Genomic DNA, 21,559 nt, shown 5'->3' with positions numbered 1-21,559 from the left:
TAAGGTGAATTTATACTCATATCCACGTATGTTAGGACAGCTCAGCCAAAATAAAGAGTTCTAAAGATCAGTGGATTCATTTTTTCATGCAGGAGGAGCTTAGTCAGAGGAGGGCAGGGAGAGGTCAGGAATAAAGGACGGAAAGAAGGGAAGATATCGGAAACAGCAGAGCAGATATTGAAATAATGAACAAGTAATACTTTGATTGAAAAAAATGATCAACTCTAAACCTGAAGGATAATGTATTTAAATCTAACCCTCCCCTCTCAACTCATATACTTCTATCCTTCATAACCTGGTCCTCTCCTACCTTTCTAGCCTTCTTAAATGTTAATCATCTCTACATACTCATTAATCCAGTGACACTAGCCTCCTTCTGTTCCTTGCGCAAGAGTATCCCTATTCCACATATTTTCACTGGCTACCCCTTGCCTGGAACTCTCTTCTTCTTCATCTCTGTCTCCTGGGCTTGCCTGGCTTCCATTAAGCCTCAGCTAAAGTCCCACCTTCTACAGGAAGCTTTCTCAATGCCCTTTAATGCCAATGTCTTGCCCCTGAGATTATCTCCAATTTACCCTTTATATGTCTTATTTGTACATAGTTGTTCGCATGTTGTCTCTTCCATTAGACTGTGAGCTTCTTGAAAGTAGGGGCTAGTTTTGTCTTTCTTTACAGTGCTTAGCCCAGTGCCTGGCAGGTTGTAGGCACTTAATGTTGATTTGATTTCTAGGCTCTCTCCCAGTGGGTGAATCAGATAAGTCATTCACCTGTCATCTTTAATTGCTCTCCTGGTAACAGTAGGGTGAGATCATTTATTTCAAACATTGTAGGAAGTAGACTTCTTGCCCACATAATATTTTATCATTCATCCATTTTTCACTCATCAAGCAACTGTTTATTAAGCATTTGTTATGTGCGGGCCCTACTCCTGCCTACAATTCAGGTCAGGAGTTAACAGGGACAAAAATAACCAAAGCACTGGACAGTTTGTGATAGGACATCGGTTTTCCTCATCTCTAAGATGAATGGGTCACACTCAATGATCTCTAAGGCCTATCTATACGCTGCAGGGACATTTACTGACACTTTCATAGACAGCCTTTTTCTTTTTAAATTTATTTATTTTTAGTTTTCAAAATTCACTTCCATAAAATTTTGAGTTCCAAATTTTCTCCTATCCCTCACCTCCCCCCACCCAAGACAGCATGCAGTTTCATATAGGCTCTACATATACATTAATATTGAACCTATTTTCACATTAGTCATGTTGTAAAGAAGAATCAGAACCAATAAGAGAAACCATGAGAAAGAAGAAACAAAAAGAGAGAGAGAGAGAGAACAAGGCAGCCCTTTTCTAGCAGCCCATGTATTGTACATCTTTTCTACGTGTACAGTCCCCTAAAACTGCAGGACGACCTTGGCTGCCAGCTGAAGCTCATTGATTAAGCTCACAACTAAATAGTACATGACAAAAGTTTTTATTCTGATACTGATAGTGCAAATACAATGTTTGATGTAGGAAGAAAAGTTTGTTGTGGAGGTAGGGCAGGGGGAGGTAAGAAGAGGCCAAAAGAAGCAACTGGAAGAGACTGTTTTTGATATATACCTTCTGCTGTATCCCTACCCTCAGTAGTCCCTTTCCATACCCAGATCCCTCACTGATGCCCAGGATTCAGCTGTTACACAGGCTCCTAGCCCATGTGGTACAACTATACTTCAGAAGGCAGCCACTGGAAATTGATTCACAGGTCTTTATAAGGTGCCTCCTATGTCCTGGGCACTGCACTAGGATAACAACTACAGCATGAAGGCCACAGGACCTTGGAGGAAGAGAGGTCATGAAAGCCATGGATACTGGGAGGTAGAAACATGGTCTATGAAAAGGAGTGAGGACTTCTCATACAGGTACAAACACTCTACGAGGGAAAGCAAACACATCCCCTGATCCCCCCCCTTCTTCTTTGTGCCTGACCCTCATTGCTCTGACTATAAAAGGGAGACATGCTTCGTCATGTGTTCTCCAAGATCAAGATTGTTCATTGCAGTTCCTCAGAATTTGCCTGCCTTGGGCTATTTTTCATCATTGCGGACACTGCTCTTCTGGCGTCACTCAGTATCACTTTATACAAAAGTCTTCCGTGTTTCTCTGAACTCATATTTGTCATTTCTTATGGCACAATTAATATTATTGTCCATCACAGTCATGTGCTGTAATTCACAAGATTCCAGAATTTTAGAGTTGGTAGGGACCTCCACAGGCATCCAGTCCACCCCCATACTCAAAAAGGAATCCCCACTACAACCTATTTAACATATGGTCATCTAGCTTCTGATTAAAGATTCTATGGAAAGTAAAGCCACCACTTCCTCAATCATTACTACTTTTTACTGATATCACAAAAAGATCTGCTGTTGATACTTCATTCAGGTCCATACTTTTTTCCGTTGACTTCCTTGGAGAACATGCCATTAATGTATTTTGGATCAAGTTTAGAGACTTTTCTCTATAGCTCATTTTGGGTTGCAGAAAACAGAATTTTGTAATAAGTGATATTTATTCAAAGCATTCCACTTTTATTAGTCTGCTAAACATTCCTATCTGTAATACAAGTATATTCCATAGTCTTTTCTCTAATTCTCCATTCAATACTTTATGGATGGAGAGTCAAAGCAATAGGATAGACAATGAGATGGGAAGAAAATCAACACATTGCCTTTCTTTTTTTAAAAATAATTCATAATGTTTCCCCTAAACTGCTCTTTTCTTTATTACTTTTAATAAGCATAACATACCTATAGTATTTGGTGACCTCACTTCAATCTATGCTTTAACTTTTACTGGATTTACAATTGCTTGAATAATGAGTAAATAAATGTTTTCACCCTGTATGGTATTCCATCTTCCATCTCTTAATCCTTTATATAAATTGTCCCCCATACCTATAGTATACTTCTTCTTTACTTCTCTTTCTAAGATTCCCTAGTTCCTTTTCAGACTCAGCTTGAGTGCCATCTCTTAAATTAGAGCTTTCCCCATCCTTTCTGTCTTTAGCCCCATCCCACCCCCACCTTACCTTGCACCAATGTTACTTTTATTTCCATTGTTCATATTTTTCACTTATCTATTTGTGGACATGTTTCCCATCAACCAGTCAACAAACATTTTTAAAATGCCTACCGACTGTCAAGCACTGTGCTGGGTGCACCAATAGACTATAAACTCCTTGAGGGGAGAGACATTCCCAACAGAATGCACATAATTTATTTATTGGTATACGTATGGTTTCCTCCAGTAAATGTAACCCTCAAAGGCTCTTCTGTTTCTGTCTTTGTGTACCAAGTGCTGAGCACAAGACTTGTCACATGGTAGGTGCTTAATAAAAATGCTTGTTGAGTGAATGAATGTATATGTGAAAATACTTATTCATGTGTGCTGTTCTACTTTGGCACTGATTAGGGAGGGGTGATATGTTTCCCAGACCCTCTGCACAATCTGGTTGGAAAGATTTGTTCCATTCTTTGGAGGATACTTTTAAAAACACCGTGTATGTACATTTTCCTAAGAGATGTGCCATGCTTCAGTCTATATTGATTTATCAATACACAACCTCTAGAGGTTTTAAAGGTCTCTCCCTTTTAATTATGCCCTCCTTGTCTTTCTCACCCCCTGAAATACACCCCAATATGCAAAGATTTAATCTTGTGGGAGCCATCCTAGGCAGTTACATAGACCTATAACCTTATATGATTAATGAGATTTGGATAAGGATTCTTGTTCTGATTGAAGTTCAAGTAGAAATGCAAAAAGGAGGTAAAGCATAGGTGCATTTTAAGAAATTGGCATATTACATATGTGTGTCTGAATGAAATGCAAGCCTGCTACAGCAGGAGAAAGTATTGGGTTGAAAAATTACATGCTGAAGGTTACACAGTTTCATAGACAAAAGCAAGGTATTTATAAGCTATGTTGATGTACTATGCAAAGACTGGACTTAGAAGAAGGAGCCCTGGGTTCAGATCCCAATTTAACCACTTATTAGCTGTGTAACCCAGTCAGTTTACTTCTAGGAACCTCAGTTTGATTCGTCCCTAAGATAAAGGTTGGAGGCAAAAGAATGTCAGTAAAAGACTGGTCTTCCGCCTAACACAGACAAGCCATAGAACCACGGGAAAAAAATCTCAGTGTCCCCAAGTAGCACTCTATGACAGTAAATTACAGCCTTAGCATAGTGTGTGACATGTAGTGGGTGTTTAATTAATGCTTCTGGAGGGACTGACTGACTAATTTGAAGAGATCTGCATCTCTTTCGGTGAAGGGAGTTTCCCCAGCAGAAGTTTCCTCTAAATGATGGAATCACAGAACAACAGGTCCAGGCATGAAATAAAATAAAATAATGATAACAACAACAACAATAATACTTGCAGAGTTGTTGTGAGGAAATCACATTACAAAGCTTAAAGTAAATTGTGAGTTAATTCCATTGCTCTAGAAAAACAATGAAGACCCAGTAGTAATGAGCTAGACCCTGATTCATGAGTAGAATTAGACCATTAAGAGAGAAAGAGAGAGGGGGCATTTCAGGAAGAAGATGAAGCATTCTTCTGAGTGCTTACAATGTGCCTGGCATTGTGCTAGGCAACAGAAATTGTAATAATACCAAAGAAACAATGTCTGCTCTCAAGGAGCATGTATTCTCCTGGCCGATAACAGGTGTCCCTACAGGCATATACAGAATGAAAATAAAGATAATAAATGCAAGGTAGTTAAATACGATGGAGGGAGGGTGCTAACACTGGAGATCAGGAGAGGTCATGTAGAGAAAGGAATCTTTGATTTGCATATTGAGGGAAGAGAAGTATACTGAGGCAGGGCTATAACATATACAAAAAGGAAAAAAGTATAAATGAGCAAAATCCATCCTGTAATAATGCATAAGGGAATAGTGAAAAAATAAGGTTAAGGCCAAATTATGGAAGATCTTAAAAATCTGAGATGTGGAGTATGGGATTTATCCTGTGAGCAGAGGGGAATTATTAAAGGGCTTCCTGAAAGAGAGTGTTGGTGATGAAAGCCAAGTTTTAGGTGATCAGTTTGACAGTGGTGGGAGGGTGGATTTAAGCAGGGAGAGACTGAGGACAGGCTAACCTTACACGATTGTGAAATGTAGAATTTAAGAATTAAATTGGAATGAAAAGCCAAACACTTGGAAATGCTGATACATTCTCCTGCTAGTGTTGTCAAATTCATCTTAAGATCAATGAGATCTGTCACTGGGAAATGAAAAATGCAGTGTTTTAGAGTAAAGGCAGTTAATCTCTCTGAGCCTCAGTACCTCCATTTGTAAGATTAGGATAATAATAACAGTACCTGCTTCACAGAGTTGTTGCAAAGAAGAAATAACAGTGCATGCAAAGTGCTTCACAAACCTTAAAGGACTAAATAAATGAGTTATTATTAATATTATTATCTCACAAAAATCTATAGGCTTCCTCTTTTGCATGCATGGAGTTGAATTAATTGTTTTCCTGAAAAAGAAAAGATAATAGTTTGTCTTCTGGGGACACTCGGCTTAACTACTAGATATAACTGAAAGTACAGTTGATTGTCTTGCTTCCAAGTTATTCTTATCAGTGAATACTTACACTATGAAAAGTAATGTGTATTGTTTTATCTCTTCAGACTGGATAACTGTTTTAACTTGTGGGTTCTGTAGAAAGAAGTTGCCACTTCCTGACTAAAGTCACTTAGGTGTAAAAGGAACATTTAAGCAATCAATGAAGAGATACTGTCAATTGATACCTTTCCCCAATTTGTTCTTAAATCCAATAGCCTACAGGGAAGCCTGGTCACAGAGGTGCTTTCTGAATCCTCTTCTAAATGACAATGTGACTTACAAGGTAGATAAATGTCTACCACGTTTCCTTGGTATGAGCCTGATCATTTTGTTCACCTTCCACAGTGAGCCACCTCTATGGATTTGGGCTGATGGATGCAGAAGCCATGGTGATGGAAGCCGAAAAGTGGACCACTGTCCCCCAGCAGCATGTGTGTGTGGAGAGCACTGACCGGCAAATCAAGTAATACCCTGACACAGACATATATGATCATAATGCCTTCAATTATACCTCATACTTTGGCTCATAATTTGTCTTGTTTGGTTGTCCAGGGAAGCTAAAGTGCCTTTCCATGGAATGGATGGAATCTCAGGCCAATACATCAATGACTCAACAAAATATTTAGTAAATGTTTACTATGTGTGATGCACTGGAGATAAAAAGATGAAGTGGAAGTAGTCCCTGCCCTAAAGGAGCTTATATTCTTTTTTTTAAATTTTTTTTTTCACTTAACAAGCATTTTTTTCCTCTCATCTCCCTCCCTCCAATTGAAAAAGAGATAGGAACAGAGAGCAAGAGTCATTCAAGGAGCAAAGGGGAGGGAAAGGTGATAGAGAGGGAGGAAGAAAGGAAGGAACAAAGGAAAAAAAGAAAAGAAAAGAAAGAAAACATAATACTCATACTTGAGCAAAATAAATTCTCCCACTGGCCATATCTGAAAATATGTTGTTGATTCTACATCCTGAGGTGGGTAGCATTGATCTTCATCACTGATCTTTTGGAATTATGGTTGATTATTACATTAATCATAGTTCTTAAGTCTTTCGAAGTTGATTACCTTTACAATGTTCTTGTTATTTTATAAGTGGTTCTTATGGTTCTGTGCCCTTCACACCCTGCAGCTGGTGGAGGAGCTTACATTCTAATAGGAGAGATGATTTGTACATAAATAGGTATGTACAAATTGCACCTAGAATAGATGGAAGGTAACCTTAAAAGGAAAGGCACTAGCAGAAAATGTCATTTGATGTTTGACCCATGTCTTGAGGTCTCTAAGTGGTGGAGTTGAGGAGACTGGAAAGATGGGAAGGGTCCAAGTAGGGAAGATCTTTAAATGCTAAGGAATTTATATTTGGTCTTAGAGTTAACAGGGAAGTGCTGGAGTTTTACAGAGTGGAGGGACTCTTTCAAGACTTCACACCATAGTTTGGAGGTGACCTTGATGGTCTCAAAGACCATGCCTGTGGATCTCACTCTAGCAGGCTGTTCCAAGGAGGAAAGAATTATAATGTATATATGCCCAACTTTGAACCTTGTTTCGCTTGTCAATGACCAGCCTAGTTTAAGAAGCATACTCATCTTTTCAGTCATATCAGCTCAGGAAGATTATGTACTAAACTATGAAGAGATTGCAATTTGTCTCAGTTGAGGGACTAATAGACCCCTGAGAATAATTTATCCTTTAAAAAATGACTGCAAATCTTCTGAAGGTTGGCTTTGCAACTCCTCCAGTCTCATACTTTTTGTATCTATTGGTATGTGGGATTAATTGTCCCTGCATTAAAAAGATTTGCAGGACTTAGAGCTAGAAAAGATCTTAGAGATTATTGAGTACAACCACCTTATTTACAGATGACTAAATGTGGCCAATAGCCTCAAATGCTACAGAGTTAACACTCTCTCCTTCCTCAAATTATCTGCATTTATTTCTGTTTGTAGAATGTCTACAATAAAAATAGAGTAGAAATTCTACAGTAGTAGGATTTCTACAATAGGCGTCTCTCCTTTCTCTCCTTTCACTCTTTTTTTAACCCCTTATAGTTCAGCTTCTGACCTGATCATTCCACTGAAACCACTCTCTCCAAAGTTACCAATAATCTCTTAATTGTTAAATCCAGTGTCCTTTTCTCATTCCTCAGTCTCCTTGACCTTTCTGCAGCCTTTGACACTGGTGATCACCCCTTTCTCCTCAATACTCTCTTCTCTCTAGCTTTTCAGGACAAGACTCTTTACTGGTTCTCCTCCTACTTATCTAACCACTCCTTTTCAGACTTCTTTGCTGGATTCCTTATGGGGATAGTGTCCTCTAACCACAGGTGTCCCTTAGGGTTCTATCCTGGTCCCTTTTCTCTTCTCCCTCTTATACTACTTCATTTGGTGATCTCATCAGCTCCCATAGGCTTATTTTTTTTTATTTTTTAAACTTAAATACTAAAACTTAAATATACAATAAGAAAGGAAAAAGAAATAAGGAAAAAAAAGCATTGCTCTGTGCACAGCAGAAAGCAAGAGAGGATTCAAAATATACAGCAATAAATTTCCATTTCAAGGAAGCCTATATAATAAATACTACACATTATATTCCCTATAGGTTTAATTATCTCCCCTCTGCTGATGATTCTTAAATCTACCAAGCTTTTCACAGCCTCTCTGCTGACCTCCAATCTCACATCTCCACCCGCCTTTCAGACATCTCAAACTGGATGTCCAGAAGACATCTTAAACTCAACATATGGAAAACAGAAATCATCATCTTTCTCCTCATCCCCTTTCCCCCTCCTAACTTACCCATTACTGTAAGGGCTCTACCATCCTTCCAGTCCCTCAGGCTGCCAACTGAGGTGTTTTCCTCAGCTCCTAATTATCTCTCACCCCCATGTCCAAACTGTTGTCAAAGCCTATTGATTTCATCTTTGCAACATGTCTTGAACATGCCCCCTTCTCTCCTCTGATTTGGCCACCACTCTGGTGAGACCCTTATCATCTCACACCTTCATTATTGCAGTAGCCCGCTGGTGGGCCTGCCTGCCTCTAGTCTCTCCCCACTCCAATCCATCCTCCATTCAGCCACCAAAGTGATTTTCCTAAAGTGCAGTCAGGTCTGACCATGTTAACTCACTGTGCTCAATAAACTTCGTGGCTCCCGGTCACCTTCTGAAACAAATACAAAATGCTTTGTTTGATGGTCAAAGACCTTCATAACCTAACTCACTCCTACCTTTCCAGTCTTCTTAAAACTCGTTCCCCAACACGTACTCTCTAGTCCAGTGACACCGGCCTCCTGGATGTTCCATGAACAAGATACTTCATCTCCCAACTCCAGGCTTTTCTCTGGCTATCCCTCATGCCTGGAATGTACTACTTCCTCTGCTCTGACTCCTGACCTCCCTAACTTCCTCTAAGTCCCAACTAAAACCTCACCATTTCCTGAAAGCCTTCTCTAATCCTTCTTCATTCTAGTGCTTTCCTTCTTTTAATTATTTCCTTCTTATCCTAAATATAGTTTATTTGCATGCCTTTCTTTGCTTGTTGTCTGCCCCATTGGATTGTAAATTCCTTAAGAATGGGAAATGTTTGGGTGCTTCTTTTTGTATCTCCAGAGTTAAGCATAGTGCCTGACACATAGTAGGTGCTTAATAAATGTTTAATGGCTGATAGAATGAGTATAAACTCCTTAAGGGCAATGATTGTTTTGTATTTCTGTCTGGCGCAGTGCTTTGCACAAAGGGGGTCTCTCATAAATGCTTGTGAAGTTGAATTTCATTTGCCTTTCAATATCTGTGAAATGACACTGTAATCATCTTAATGTGTTTCTTAAGTTTTGGGCTGGGAACCATCATGGACAAGCTTCATATTCGGAGGTTATTGACCTGATGTGGTACCAATTCTGGTTCTGTGGGGATAGTAACTGGCTTTGATGCTTGCTGTCTGTTCCAGAACCATACGACCCAGCAGTGCTGTCCGCTCCATTTACAAAGCTTCTGGCTGCTCCGACAACCCCAACCACCATGTGAACTACCTGGAGCATGTGGTCGTACGCATCACCATCACCCACCCTCGAAGGGGAGATCTGGCCATCTATCTGACCTCACCTTCAGGAACCAGGTCCCAGCTCTTAGCCAATAGGTAGGCTTATGGTCCCCTTGCCTCACCTTCTTCCATTCTGTTTTATTACACATTCCTGTGATCATAGACTGGTATGATGTAAAAATAGAACCAGTGTTAGAGAAAGATCTAAATGTGAACCCTAGATTTGACCCTAGCTGTGTGACCCTCAACCTCTCTGAGCCCCAGTTTCTTCATCTGTAAAATCAAGACAATAATACTTGCACTACTACTTCACAGGTTTGCTATGAGGAAAATGTAGTGGAAAGAGTAAAGGCTTTGGAGGTAGAGGATTTGTTTGATATCCTGCCTCTGCCATTTAATGCATGTGTTACTTTGGAGAAGTCATTTCACTCCTTTGTTGTGGTTCTTGTTTGTAAAATAAGAGGATTCGACTAAATGGCCTTTGAGGTCAGCTGGAAATCTCTGATCTTTTGAACCTGTGACCCCAGAGGGCTATGTACATGTGAATTTTTACTATAGTGCTTATGACAAATCCCAGCCTGTCTTTAGAGGTAGGACCAGGCAGCATCTTCATCCATAGGAAAAGACTGAGAAGGAACTTACTTGTGAAGATGATGTTGGGTAGGTAGATCACTGGGAAGGTAGGCATTCCCAATAAATAAAAAAGTTGGCTGAGCTATTGGGGGAGTGGGGAAGAAGGGGAATTGGAGGAACTGTTTATTTAAGTAGTTACTACTTTTACTGTAAGGGGAGTAATTTATAGGTAAAAAAGAGCATGCAGTTTGTTGGAGTGATAAGGGTTAAAAATGTTACAGGAAAACTGGAAATCCCCTTATGGACTTTCCTTTTACTTAAGTCCCTTTATTGTCCTTCCTTCTAACTTAGACCATTGGATCCCAATATTCCATGTTTTTCCTTCTTTATTCCCCTTCTCTTCAATTAAAACTAGTTGACTTGCTGCCTGGGGCAATTTATTGAATAATGCAGTCCAAGTACTTTCTTTCTCGGGTCACAGGGAGAGACAGTGGTACAAAGAAAAAGAAACCTGGTTTGGGGATCTGAGGACATTGTTTCAAACCCCAGATCTACCACTTACTAACTTATTGCCTGGGTAACCTAGAGCAAATCTCTCTGTCTCTCTGTCTGTCTGTCTCTGTCTTTCTCTCTCTCTCTCTCTCTCTCTCTCTCTCTGACACACACACACACACACACACACACACACACACACATCTATAAAACAAGAAGGTTGGACTATATTTCTTCTAAGGTCACTTCCAGCTCAAAGGCTGGGAGCCTACGAATTCCTACTGTTCTATCAGAATCTCTCCTTGGCCACATTTCTCTTAACCTCAGCATCTCCTCTGCATTCATTATTCCTGCTCCACCATCTTCAACACCCACATTTTCCTTATTCTACTGATGCAGGCCAGGATCCTACAAGAGGAAGAGAAGCATTGGGCCTCAAAGGCTCAAGTCCTCTCCCAATCAATCAATAAGCATTTATCACATGCTTACTATGTGCCATCATATATGGTTTGACACTGGTCTTCACAGCCTCTGGATGATATCAGGTCACCTTATAGGACTCACTTGTCAGGAAACTGGAGGTAATGTCTACTAGTAGGAGGAAATCCCCATTGTTCATTCCCCTGCTTGAGCTGGAGAGGGGCTAAGACAAGAAGACCCTAGACAAGGCTAGTTCAGGGATGGGGAGCCTCCGGCCTCTAGGCCACACCTAGACTGTGACAGACTAACCAGGCGCTTCTATTCCTGAGGTAAAGGGAGGATAAAAACCTATAACCTGGGTTGTACTTATACTTACGTACTTCAAGGATTTTATTTTTAGTCAGCAAGGATAGTCCTGATGATGCAAGTCACTGCCCCTCTGCCCTTTTGTATCAATCAGTTAATCAATAAGCATTTATCAAGCACCTACTATGTGCCAGGCTTTGTACTAGATCCTGGGGAGAAATACAAAAATGAAATAGTCCCTGCCCTCAAAGAGCTTACATTCTATCAGTGGAAATGCCACATATACATATAAATACATACATAATACATACAAAGTAATTTTAGGGAAGGGGGATGAGGAAAGAACTATGTAAACAGTATCACTTGAACTGAGTTTTGAAAGAAGCTGGAAATTCTAATTGCTGAGTTAAAGAGTGAGTGCATTCCAGATTTGGTTACCAGCCTGTGCAAAGTCACTGAGTTGGGAAATGAAATGTTATATAATATGCGGGAAAAAGGTTGCCTGAAATGTAAAGCGATGGAGATAAAATGTAATAGTCTGGAAAGGCAGGCAAAAGAAGCCATAATGTGAAGAAAAGAGTTTTAAATGCCAAGTAGAAGAGATTTCGCTTTACCCTAGAGGCAACAGTGAGCAATTGGAGCTTCTTAAGCAGAGGAGTGATGTGGCCAGCCCCATACCTGAAATGTATTAGTGGGTCAACTATGTGGAGAAGGAATTGGTAAAGGGAAAGACTTCAGGTGGGAACCCAATTAGGAGGCTGTTTCAGTAGTCTAGATGAGAGAGTATAAGGGTCTGAACTAGGTTGGTGGCCATGTGAATAGGAAAAACTGAATAGAAGCCTCTGATTGATAAGACTTGGCAGCCAATTGGATAGAGCAGGAGGGAAGAGGGAAAGTGAAGAGTTGAGGATAGTTCTAAGGTTACAAACCTTGATGACTGGAAGGATAGTTAAGCCTTCCCCAGAAGCAGAGATTTTAGGAAAGAAATGGTCCTTCAGAGTTGCTGTGGCCAAAGAATTCATCAGTATGTGTCCAACCTCCAGATGAGCTTCTCCAAACTTAACTAGGCTAATCCTCAGATGACCTTATGTAACTTCTATTCACATATGTGTATGTAGTATGTGTGCACATTCATATATAGCTATAGCTGTGTGTATATATATGTATGTATGTGAGTATGTGAGAGGTAATATGTTCTTTGCATGTATGAATATATGTATTTGTATGTATGTAATTGTGAGATTATATGAGAGACAATGTTACAGTTTGTATTTATATGTATATGTGTGTGTGTGTGTGTGTGTATGAACTCAGTTCAAGTGATACTGCTTATATGAGTTCTTTCCTGATCCCCCTTCCTGAATTTACTGTGTGCATGTGTGTTTATGTATGAAGTGTATGAGTAGGATGGTTATGGGATAGGGATACAGATAGGGATAAAGATAAAGATAGAGATAGAGAGGGACAGGGGTTAAGGAAAGGGGAAGGTGGAAAGAGCAGGGCAGCAAAGGTCAGTCTTTCTGGGTAACAGTGACTAGGAATGCCAAGTTGGATTTTTCAAGTGGCATTTTATTGTGCTTGGAAGACTTGCTCTCATTCTTCTCTCAAAACTAAATTCTTCTTTCTGTCAGAGCAAGGAGTGAGAAGCCAATTCCTAATTTTTTAAACAGGAACTGCAGCCTTGCCAAAATAAATGCATGCAGGTACAAAGCAGCAATGCTCTGGCATCAGATCAATTGGGGGCTTTCCCCCTGCTCCCCTTTCTCAAAAGACAAAGCTCTCTCAGCTGCCCCTGTGTGACTGTGGCTACCTGACCCAAACCTTCCTTCCAAGTTGAGCAAGACCTTCTGATGCAGGATTATATGATTAATAGAGGCTGTACCAGCTGTTGTTTCTGAACCCAACAGTAAAGGCTCTTTCTTCCTTTTTTTTTCCCCTTTATCCATTATTCATCTGGGTTTCATTTGAAAGAGTATGCTGGTGAAATGCTAAAGTGCAAAGGTATGTTTTACACATGTGGAGATCTTATCCCCTGCTTCTAGAAAAAACAGTTCCTCCTCATACAGTTGCTGTTTGCTTAGGCCAGCGAGCCCCCTTGGCACTCTCTAGCCCCCTCCTGCATATTTTGCTTTTCGATGCTGGCTTCCCCTGAAATGACTTCAGCGAGGAAACTTGTGAGTCAGAGGCTCTATGGATTCTATCACAGGCATTTGGCAGATGACATCGTCACTGGCTTCAATCTGTCTGAGCATTCTTCAGAAACCAATCTTACAGGGAACATCTGCTTTGTTGTTTCCAAAGTGCTGAATATGAATGTGCGGGGTGATGGCCTTCAAGAGAAGAGCAACAGAGATTCCAGAAAGTCAGCAGATACATCTCCAAAGATCTTCCTCCTTCCTCCCCCTACCCCAGCCTCAAGAAGCAGGATCCATCCGGGCATCAGCCTGTGGCATCCTGAGAGGACCTCCTTGGGCTAGAGTGAATAGTATCCCCTCAATATGCTCCATGGGAAAAGTGGAGCTCAGATGGAGCAAAGGGAGGAAAGAGCACTGACTCTCTGGTCAGAGTTTGTGGGTTCATATCCCACCTATGATGCTTACTACTAGTATGATTTTGGGAAAATCACTTAACCTCCTTGGGTCTCAGTTTTCTCATCTGTCAAATAAGGGAGGTTGGAATAGATGACCTCTGAAGGTCCTTCAGGATCTATGAGCCCTTGAATTAACAATCCCCAAAGGGAGTAGTTTTGGTATTTAAGAAAAAAGAGGGCAGGGCTGGCACCCAGTGGTGCAGATTGAGCCCTATACTCATTTATCTCCTACCCAAAAAAAAAAGGGGAAAAAGAAAGAAAAAAGAGAAAGTCAGTGCTTGCTCCTGACCCTTTAAATATAAAACAGCTGCTGGCTCTTAGAACTACCTAAGTGCCAGAGCTTTTAACCACATGGCAACAACATTCCAGGCCTCCAGTTCCCTATGGTTGTATGTCCCTGACGTTAGTAGGATCCCTCCTACTGATGTGACAGGCAAGAGGGTGTGCTTCTTCTGACATCTTTTCTGACCAGTGAAATTCCAAAGTGTTCATTTATTAAAGGAAGTTCCAATTCCAGCCTTTGCCATATCTATCTGATGCTGCTACATAAAACTTTCATTAGCTTTCATTTGATATTGTTTTAAAATGTGTTCTCTGTGTTAGAGACTAAAGGAAGAAGATATAGATGGTATTAAAAGGAAACTGGTTTACCCCTGTGGTGAGATTTGCATTCAGAACAAAGAATGCTTTTCTACTGGATTAGTTGGCAGTTTAAATAGAGTGGATTAGTTGGCATTTCAAAAGCAACATAAGATCATAGTTCTAAATCCAGGAGTGGTCTTAAAAGTCACCTTATCCAACTCCTTCCATTTTACAGATAAGGAAACTGAGACCCAGAGAGAAAGAGTGACTGAAAAAAAAATACTACATTTTAAGAAATAGAGAGAAGTGCCCTAACTCTAAAGACAGAGGACCAGGGTCCAATCTTTCCTCTGACAACTGCTACCTATATGACCTTGGGCCTCTATTTCCTTGCTTGTAAATGGAAACCGTTAGTCTAGTTGGCTTCCAAGTTCTCTTCCAGTATTATCTCTAGAATCTGATGAACAATACTGCTACTAACATGTTGTATTAATGACAGCGCCTTTAGACATGAAAGCTTATCAGAAACCAAACAAACAAACAAAACTATCCAGTATGGGGTGGGGGGGAAGGGGGGGAAGAAGAGTACAGCTGAAAAGCAAAAGACTCCCCTGAAAAAATGTTTAAAAGCTAGGAAAAAAAGATTCCTTGGATGACAACCACTACTACCTCATATTGGAGTCTGGAGAATTCTGACTTTTTCCAGATAGACTCATCAATACAGTGTGTCACATACTAGAGTTGCTTCCCTTTTGTTCTACCCCAAATTTAACTGGTGGCTGACTTTCTGGGAATTTCTTTTGCTTTTACCAACATGGTAGCAAGCTAATATGAAAGTTTTATATTGTGATGTTGGGAATATCCTGTTCAGCTCCTTCTCTCCCATGGTATAGCAAGTAGCCAGTAACTTAGACAATGAAAAGCCATGCCATGAAAGAGTCTGATAGAGATTGAAATGTTCAAGGGATGACTGAACTTGGGTTCCCCTTTATTCTTTTAATATGCAAGAGGGTAATGCTAGGGGATAGCTTTACAAGTGTGTGTGTGTGTGTGTGTGTATCCCTTAGGAGAAAATAGCAATTATAATGCCTGCTTATTTTAAAAAAAAAATAAGCTTTTAAGGGGCAGCTTGGTAGTGTAGTAGATAGGGTACCAGCCCTGGAGTCAGGAGGACCTGAGTTCAAATCCAGCCTCAGATACATAACACTCATTAGCTGTGTGACTCTGGGCAAGTCACTTAATCCCAACTGCTTCACCAAAAAAAATAAACTTTTATTGATATTTTTATTGATATTTCAAGTCACTTATATTTCTCACTGTAGTGTTTCCCACCACTTCCTTATAATAAAGAGGAAAAAAAGAAAACAAAACTAACATAATAGAAAAGGTCTGATGCAATATGCAGTGGTCCACACCTACATTTCCACCTCTACAAAGAATCAGGATTTAGGAGGATGTGTTTTCATATCTTTTCTGGGAGGCCTATCTTGGTGATTATAATTTCACAGGATTCAATTGTGATTATCTTCTTGTTTTTCTTTCCATTTACATTATCATGGGCTTTGTGAATATTGTTGTCCTGGTTCTTCCTACTTTACTTTTCATCAAGTCACATAAGTCTTCCCACACTTCTCTGTATTTATCATAGCCATTGATTCTTAAAACAAAGTAATATTCTATTGCATTCATGTACTACTACTTGCTTAGCCATTCCCCATTCAATAAGGAATGCCTACCTTTGGAAGAATGTCTTTCTCCTGAAACATACTTAGGTGAGACTGGCTTCAGGGCTGCCTATGTCTCTCTCTCTCTCTCTCCCCCATCCCAGGTAATTCTATTTCTCCCAAACTCATGGGCAGTAGGAACAGACTGAGGTTTTTTGATAAGTCAGGTCTAGGCAGTCTGGAGTTTCTCAGCAATTCCTTCTCCCAGCTGACAGGCAGTTGCTTGAACCCCTGTGGAGAACAGCTGTTCAAAAGAGAGTAGTTTATCCAAGCATTTGCAGGTGCAGAGCCCTGGAAGGCAAATCTGCAGTGTTCAAAATACTGGTTCAGCTTAAGCTTTTGTGCCCCATTAGCCCAGCAGGCAAGCACCATTGGCATGCCAGGTTGCTAATTTAGAGGGCTGGATCCCAAGATAAACAAAGAGCAGTGCTGGAATGGACAAATGGTTATTTCCTTCCCCTCCCTTTTCTTTGTTCTTCTCCCACCCACCCTTTCAGTTCTCTCCTTGGCCTGTCTACCTTCCCTCCCTAATGGAAAAAACAGTATATTCAGCACAAATGGTATACTTATTGGAAAGAGGTGTGGGAGGGCAGAGCAGAAAGCTAGATGGGCATCAGCCATTTTCAAAATTTGGGGGTAGGGACAATGACACAGAGAAGCTACATTTTCTGCACTGACTCCTCCATATTTAAATTCCGCCTGTGTAATTGCTGGGTTCTGCGGCAAAGGTTGTTCCCTGGACTGGCTGGAGTTATTAGGAATCCGATTTTCTATTCTACAGCCATGAGATATTCCCTGGAATAATGAAAAGTTATTTTTACTCCATTTTCTATTTCTACATCCTTCATAGATCCCCCCCCCGACCCTTATTTTATTTTTCCCCTTTGGTGAGGCAACTAGGGTTAAGTGACTTGCCCAGAGTCACACAGCTAGTAAGTGTTATATGTCTGAGGCTGGATTTGAACTCAGGTCTTCCTGACTCCAGGGCAAGTACTCTACCCACTTTGCCACCTAGCTGCCCCAACCCCACCCTTATTTTAGATTGGATTTAGGCGTATTAACCCTCTGCTTCGAAATCCTGGCCCTTGAATGAAAACTGATGCTTTGCCTCCACTTCTAAATTTGATTACACACAAACATATATTTCTGCTTCTAATTATGACCTTCAGTACAGAAAAGGTACCATTTCTTGCTGGAATGGTAGAGGTCAAAGAAATCTATGGCATTCTGGAAATCATCCTTTTCCAAATATATTCTTCATGCTTTAATGATTTCTTAATTATTGTCTTTTCTAGTTCAATGATGGGCTCTCAATACTGGTACAATCTGCGATGTATTTAAATGGGTTGATATCATACAGTTATATTGCTTTGGTGAAAGTACATCAGATTGGCTTACATGTCATAAACTCTTCACTGTCTAGGCAATTAATCAACAAGTATTGATCAAGTGCCTACTGTGTGCTAGGATCTCATGATAGACACCAAGACAAACGGGAAACTCTCTTTGGAAACAATCTCTAAGGAGGCAACGTGTGTTTGGATGTGTGATGGTAACAACAGCTAATGTTTATTTAGTGATTTAAAGTTTGCGAAGTGCTTTACATACATCTCCTTGTGGAAGCTGAAACAGGTTGTTTCTTGCCCGGGGTCACACAGGTAAGTTAGAGGCCAGATTTGTACTATTTGTTGTTGTTTAGAGTTTTGTTTTGTTTTGTTTTTTAGTTGTGTCCAACTCTTCGTGACCCCATTTGGGGTTTTCTTGGCAAAGGTACTGGAATGGTTTGCCATATCCTTCTCCAACTCAGTTGACAGATGAGGAAACTGAGGCAAACAGGGTGAAGTGACTTACCCAGGGCCACACAGTTAGTGTCTGAGATCAGATTTGAACTCAGGTCTTCTTGACTCTAGCCAGGCCCTGTGCTTTATCCACTGTGACCCCTTGCTGCCCAGATTTGTACTTAGGTCTTTTCAACTCCAAGCCTAGTATTCTATTCACTGTTCTAAGGTAATTACACACACACACACACACACACACACACACACACACACACACAGACATATAATTGTAAAATTTATGTCATATAAATATAAATTACATGTGATATATTTATGACAATAATATAATTAGATATCATATATTATGAATATGTTATACATTGTGTATATATTACATATAAAATCTACCTATCTTGTCCCAAACTCTTTGCTGCCTTCTTATCTTGCCTCTCCAACTGCCTTTTAGACATCTCAGACTGGATATCCAGTAAACATCTTATACTCAATACGTCCAAAATGAAACTCATTATGTTTCCTCCTAAACCCTCCCCATGTTCTACCTTCCTTATAGAGGGAATCACCATCTTCCCAGTTCCTCAGGCTGGAAACCTAGGTGTCATACTCGACTCCTCACTTTTCTCCATACCCAGGCTGTTGCCAAGGGCTGTTGATTTCACCTTTGCCAACATCTCTCAAATATGCCCCCTTCTCTCCTAACACTGCCACCAATCTAGTGCAGGCCCTCGTCACCTCGCACCTTCACTCCCACAATAGCTTACTGATGGGTCTCCCTACTTGAGTCTCTCCTCACTCTAATCCATATTCCATTCAGCCACTAAAGTGATTTTCTTAAAGCACAGGTCTAAACTTGTCCCACCCCTACTTAATAAACTCTGTTACTTCCATGATCAAATACAAAGTGCTCTGTTTGACATTCAGAGCCCTTCATAACCTAGCCTCCTCCTAACTTTCCAGTCTTTTTACACCTTACTCCCCACCACATAGTCTTTAATCCAGTGATAATGGCCTCCTGGATGTTCCACAAAAAAAGGCACTCTAGGTATTTTACTCGCTGTTCCCTAGGCCTGGAAGGTTCTCCCTCTTCCATTCTACCTACTGACTTCTCTGGATTCCTTTTAAATCCCGACCAAAATCTCATCTTTTACTGGAAAACCTTCCCCAACACCTCTTAATTCTAGTGCCTTCCCTCTGTTAATTATTTCCTATTTATCCTGTAAACAACTCACTTTGTTCATATTTGTTTGCATGTTGTCTCCCCCATTGGCTTACAAGTTCCTTGAGGACCAGGACTATCTTTTGATTCTTTCTGTATCTCCAGTGCTTAGCACTGGTTAGCACAGTACCTGGCATATAGTAGGCCCTTAATAAATGTTTATTGATTGATTTTATATATATATATATGTATATATATATATGTATATATATATACATATATACATATGTATATATATATACATATATATATGTATATATATACATATATATGTATATATATATATACACACACACATATATATACACATATATATACACATATATATTCTATATAATTATATATGATATAATAAGTAATACATAAAATATATTATATATAATATATAACTCCTATATGTAATCATAAATGGGTATGTATATACACTCAATAGATATAAAACATATAAAAGATAATTAAGAAGAAGGGCTTAGGGTTAGGGCTCTAGCACCTGGGGAGATCAGGAAAATCTTCTTCTGGAAGGTAGTATTTGAGTTATGTCTTGAAGGAAGATAGGAATTCTAAGAGGCAGAGGGAGAAGGTTCCCAAATTCTCACATCCTACTGTTCAAAGCTTAGGCAGCTAGGTGGCAGAGTGGATAGACTGCAGGACCTGCAGTTAGGAAGACTCATCTTTCTGAATTTAAATCCAGCATCAAACACTTACTAGCTGAGTGATTCCTGGGTAAGTCACTTAACCTAGTTTGCCTCAGTTTCCTCTTCTGTAACAGGAGCTGAAGAAAGAAATGACAAACCACTATAATATCTTTGCCCAAAAAAACCCAAACGGGGTCATGAAGAGTTGCGCACAACTGAAACAACCAAACAACGATATTCAAAACACTATGTGAATCCTTGCAAAATTTAGCAAGTTTTTTCTCTCTTTTCATAATCATCAAAGAGAAAGCTGTGCAGTAGTGGGTAGAGAAGTGGCTTCAGAACTGGAAAGACCTGGGTTCAAGTCCTGCCTCTGACACAGTGAGAGGACAAGTCAATCTCTCACCTGCCAATCTACACTGGTAGAGAGAGGTTCCTTGCCTGGGTGTTCCCTATATCAGTTAAATCACAGATCTAGTCCCTATTTCTCTGTCTTCATAATCATCAAAAGGCATTTATAAAGTACATTCTTGTTAATAGTACAGAGTTCAATGCTGTAACATGATGATTTACAAAAAGAGTTTGCAATCTGAGATTGATCTAACTCAGACAAATGTGCCAAAAATCAAACAGCCGTAGATAAATGTTCAGGTTGCCGCTGTTAAGTATTCACCCTCTACACACAGCAGGGATGAGATCATTTGGAGATTCTGAGGGAAGCAGTACCCAAGGGAGTCTCGGAAACACTGGCCTGAAATAAATGAGCTCATCTTAATAGACAGAAATGTAGATACCTACAAATCCTAGAAATTACCCTGTTTGAATATTCTTTTAAAAAATCCCAAATTATTGTGATTAAACCTATTTCTGTTGCTCACAACATGACAAAAACAGTAGATTTAGATAAAGATAGAAACCTAATAGCATATTTAGAATACCACATTTGGGAAGGAATTTAAGTAAATAGTACAAAGACTGAACCTCTAAATGGAGCAAAACCTCAGCAGTTGACCTGAAGCAAAGGTTGAAGCATGGAATATAACATTCTTTTAAATAGGGATGGGGGAAGGAAACTTCTAAACAGCTCAGTCAAATATCATGGTGAGCAGAATTGATAAATATCACTTGAGAAGTAACTGATGAGACTGAAATTGCTGTTTACCAATTTCGAAATAATTATGCTAAAGTACATACTTGTATTTATTTTCTTAATGTTGTAGGTTTTTAGTTACCATAATAACAGTGCAGAAGAATGTTGCTGTCTTGACGGGCTGGCAAGATCCTTCGAAAAAAAAACAAAACAAAACACTTCTTATAATAACAGTATGAATTATTTGCTGAAATCATTCCTCAGAAAGCTGCACTAAATTTCATGACAGTCTTTTATTGCAATCTTCCTCCAAAGTAGCTCATAAGAAAGCTATCAGAAGGGACGGGACTGTGATAACCAGTTGCTTCATTTTTGTCACTCATGCATAGATCATTCCACTGAGTACATAATTATGAAGCTAAGTTAGAGTAATTGTTTTATTTCATAAGAGACAATTACAGTGGCATAAAGTTAATCTAGCATTGGTTTT

At 39.8% G+C, this 21,559-nt stretch overlaps 1 protein-coding gene across 1 annotated transcript in view; it reads left to right on the top strand.

Annotated features, from left to right (window-relative positions):
* PCSK5 (proprotein convertase subtilisin/kexin type 5) overlaps positions 1-21,559 on the top strand; it is a 619,005-nt gene that overhangs the window by 373,116 nt on the left and 224,330 nt on the right. The window contains 2 exon segments of the mRNA XM_021008523.2: positions 5,961-6,078; positions 9,553-9,741. Coding sequence (XP_020864182.1) covers positions 5,961-6,078; positions 9,553-9,741 — 307 coding nt within the window.

The sequence above is a fragment of the Phascolarctos cinereus genome, unplaced genomic scaffold (genome assembly GCF_003287225.1).
Source record: "Phascolarctos cinereus isolate Bilbo 61053 unplaced genomic scaffold, phaCin_HiC Scaffold_4;HRSCAF=312, whole genome shotgun sequence".
Classification (NCBI taxonomy): domain Eukaryota; kingdom Metazoa; phylum Chordata; class Mammalia; order Diprotodontia; family Phascolarctidae; genus Phascolarctos; species Phascolarctos cinereus.
The sequence above is the reverse complement of the archived record's forward strand: the minus strand, read 5'-3'. Positions and strand labels throughout refer to the sequence as shown.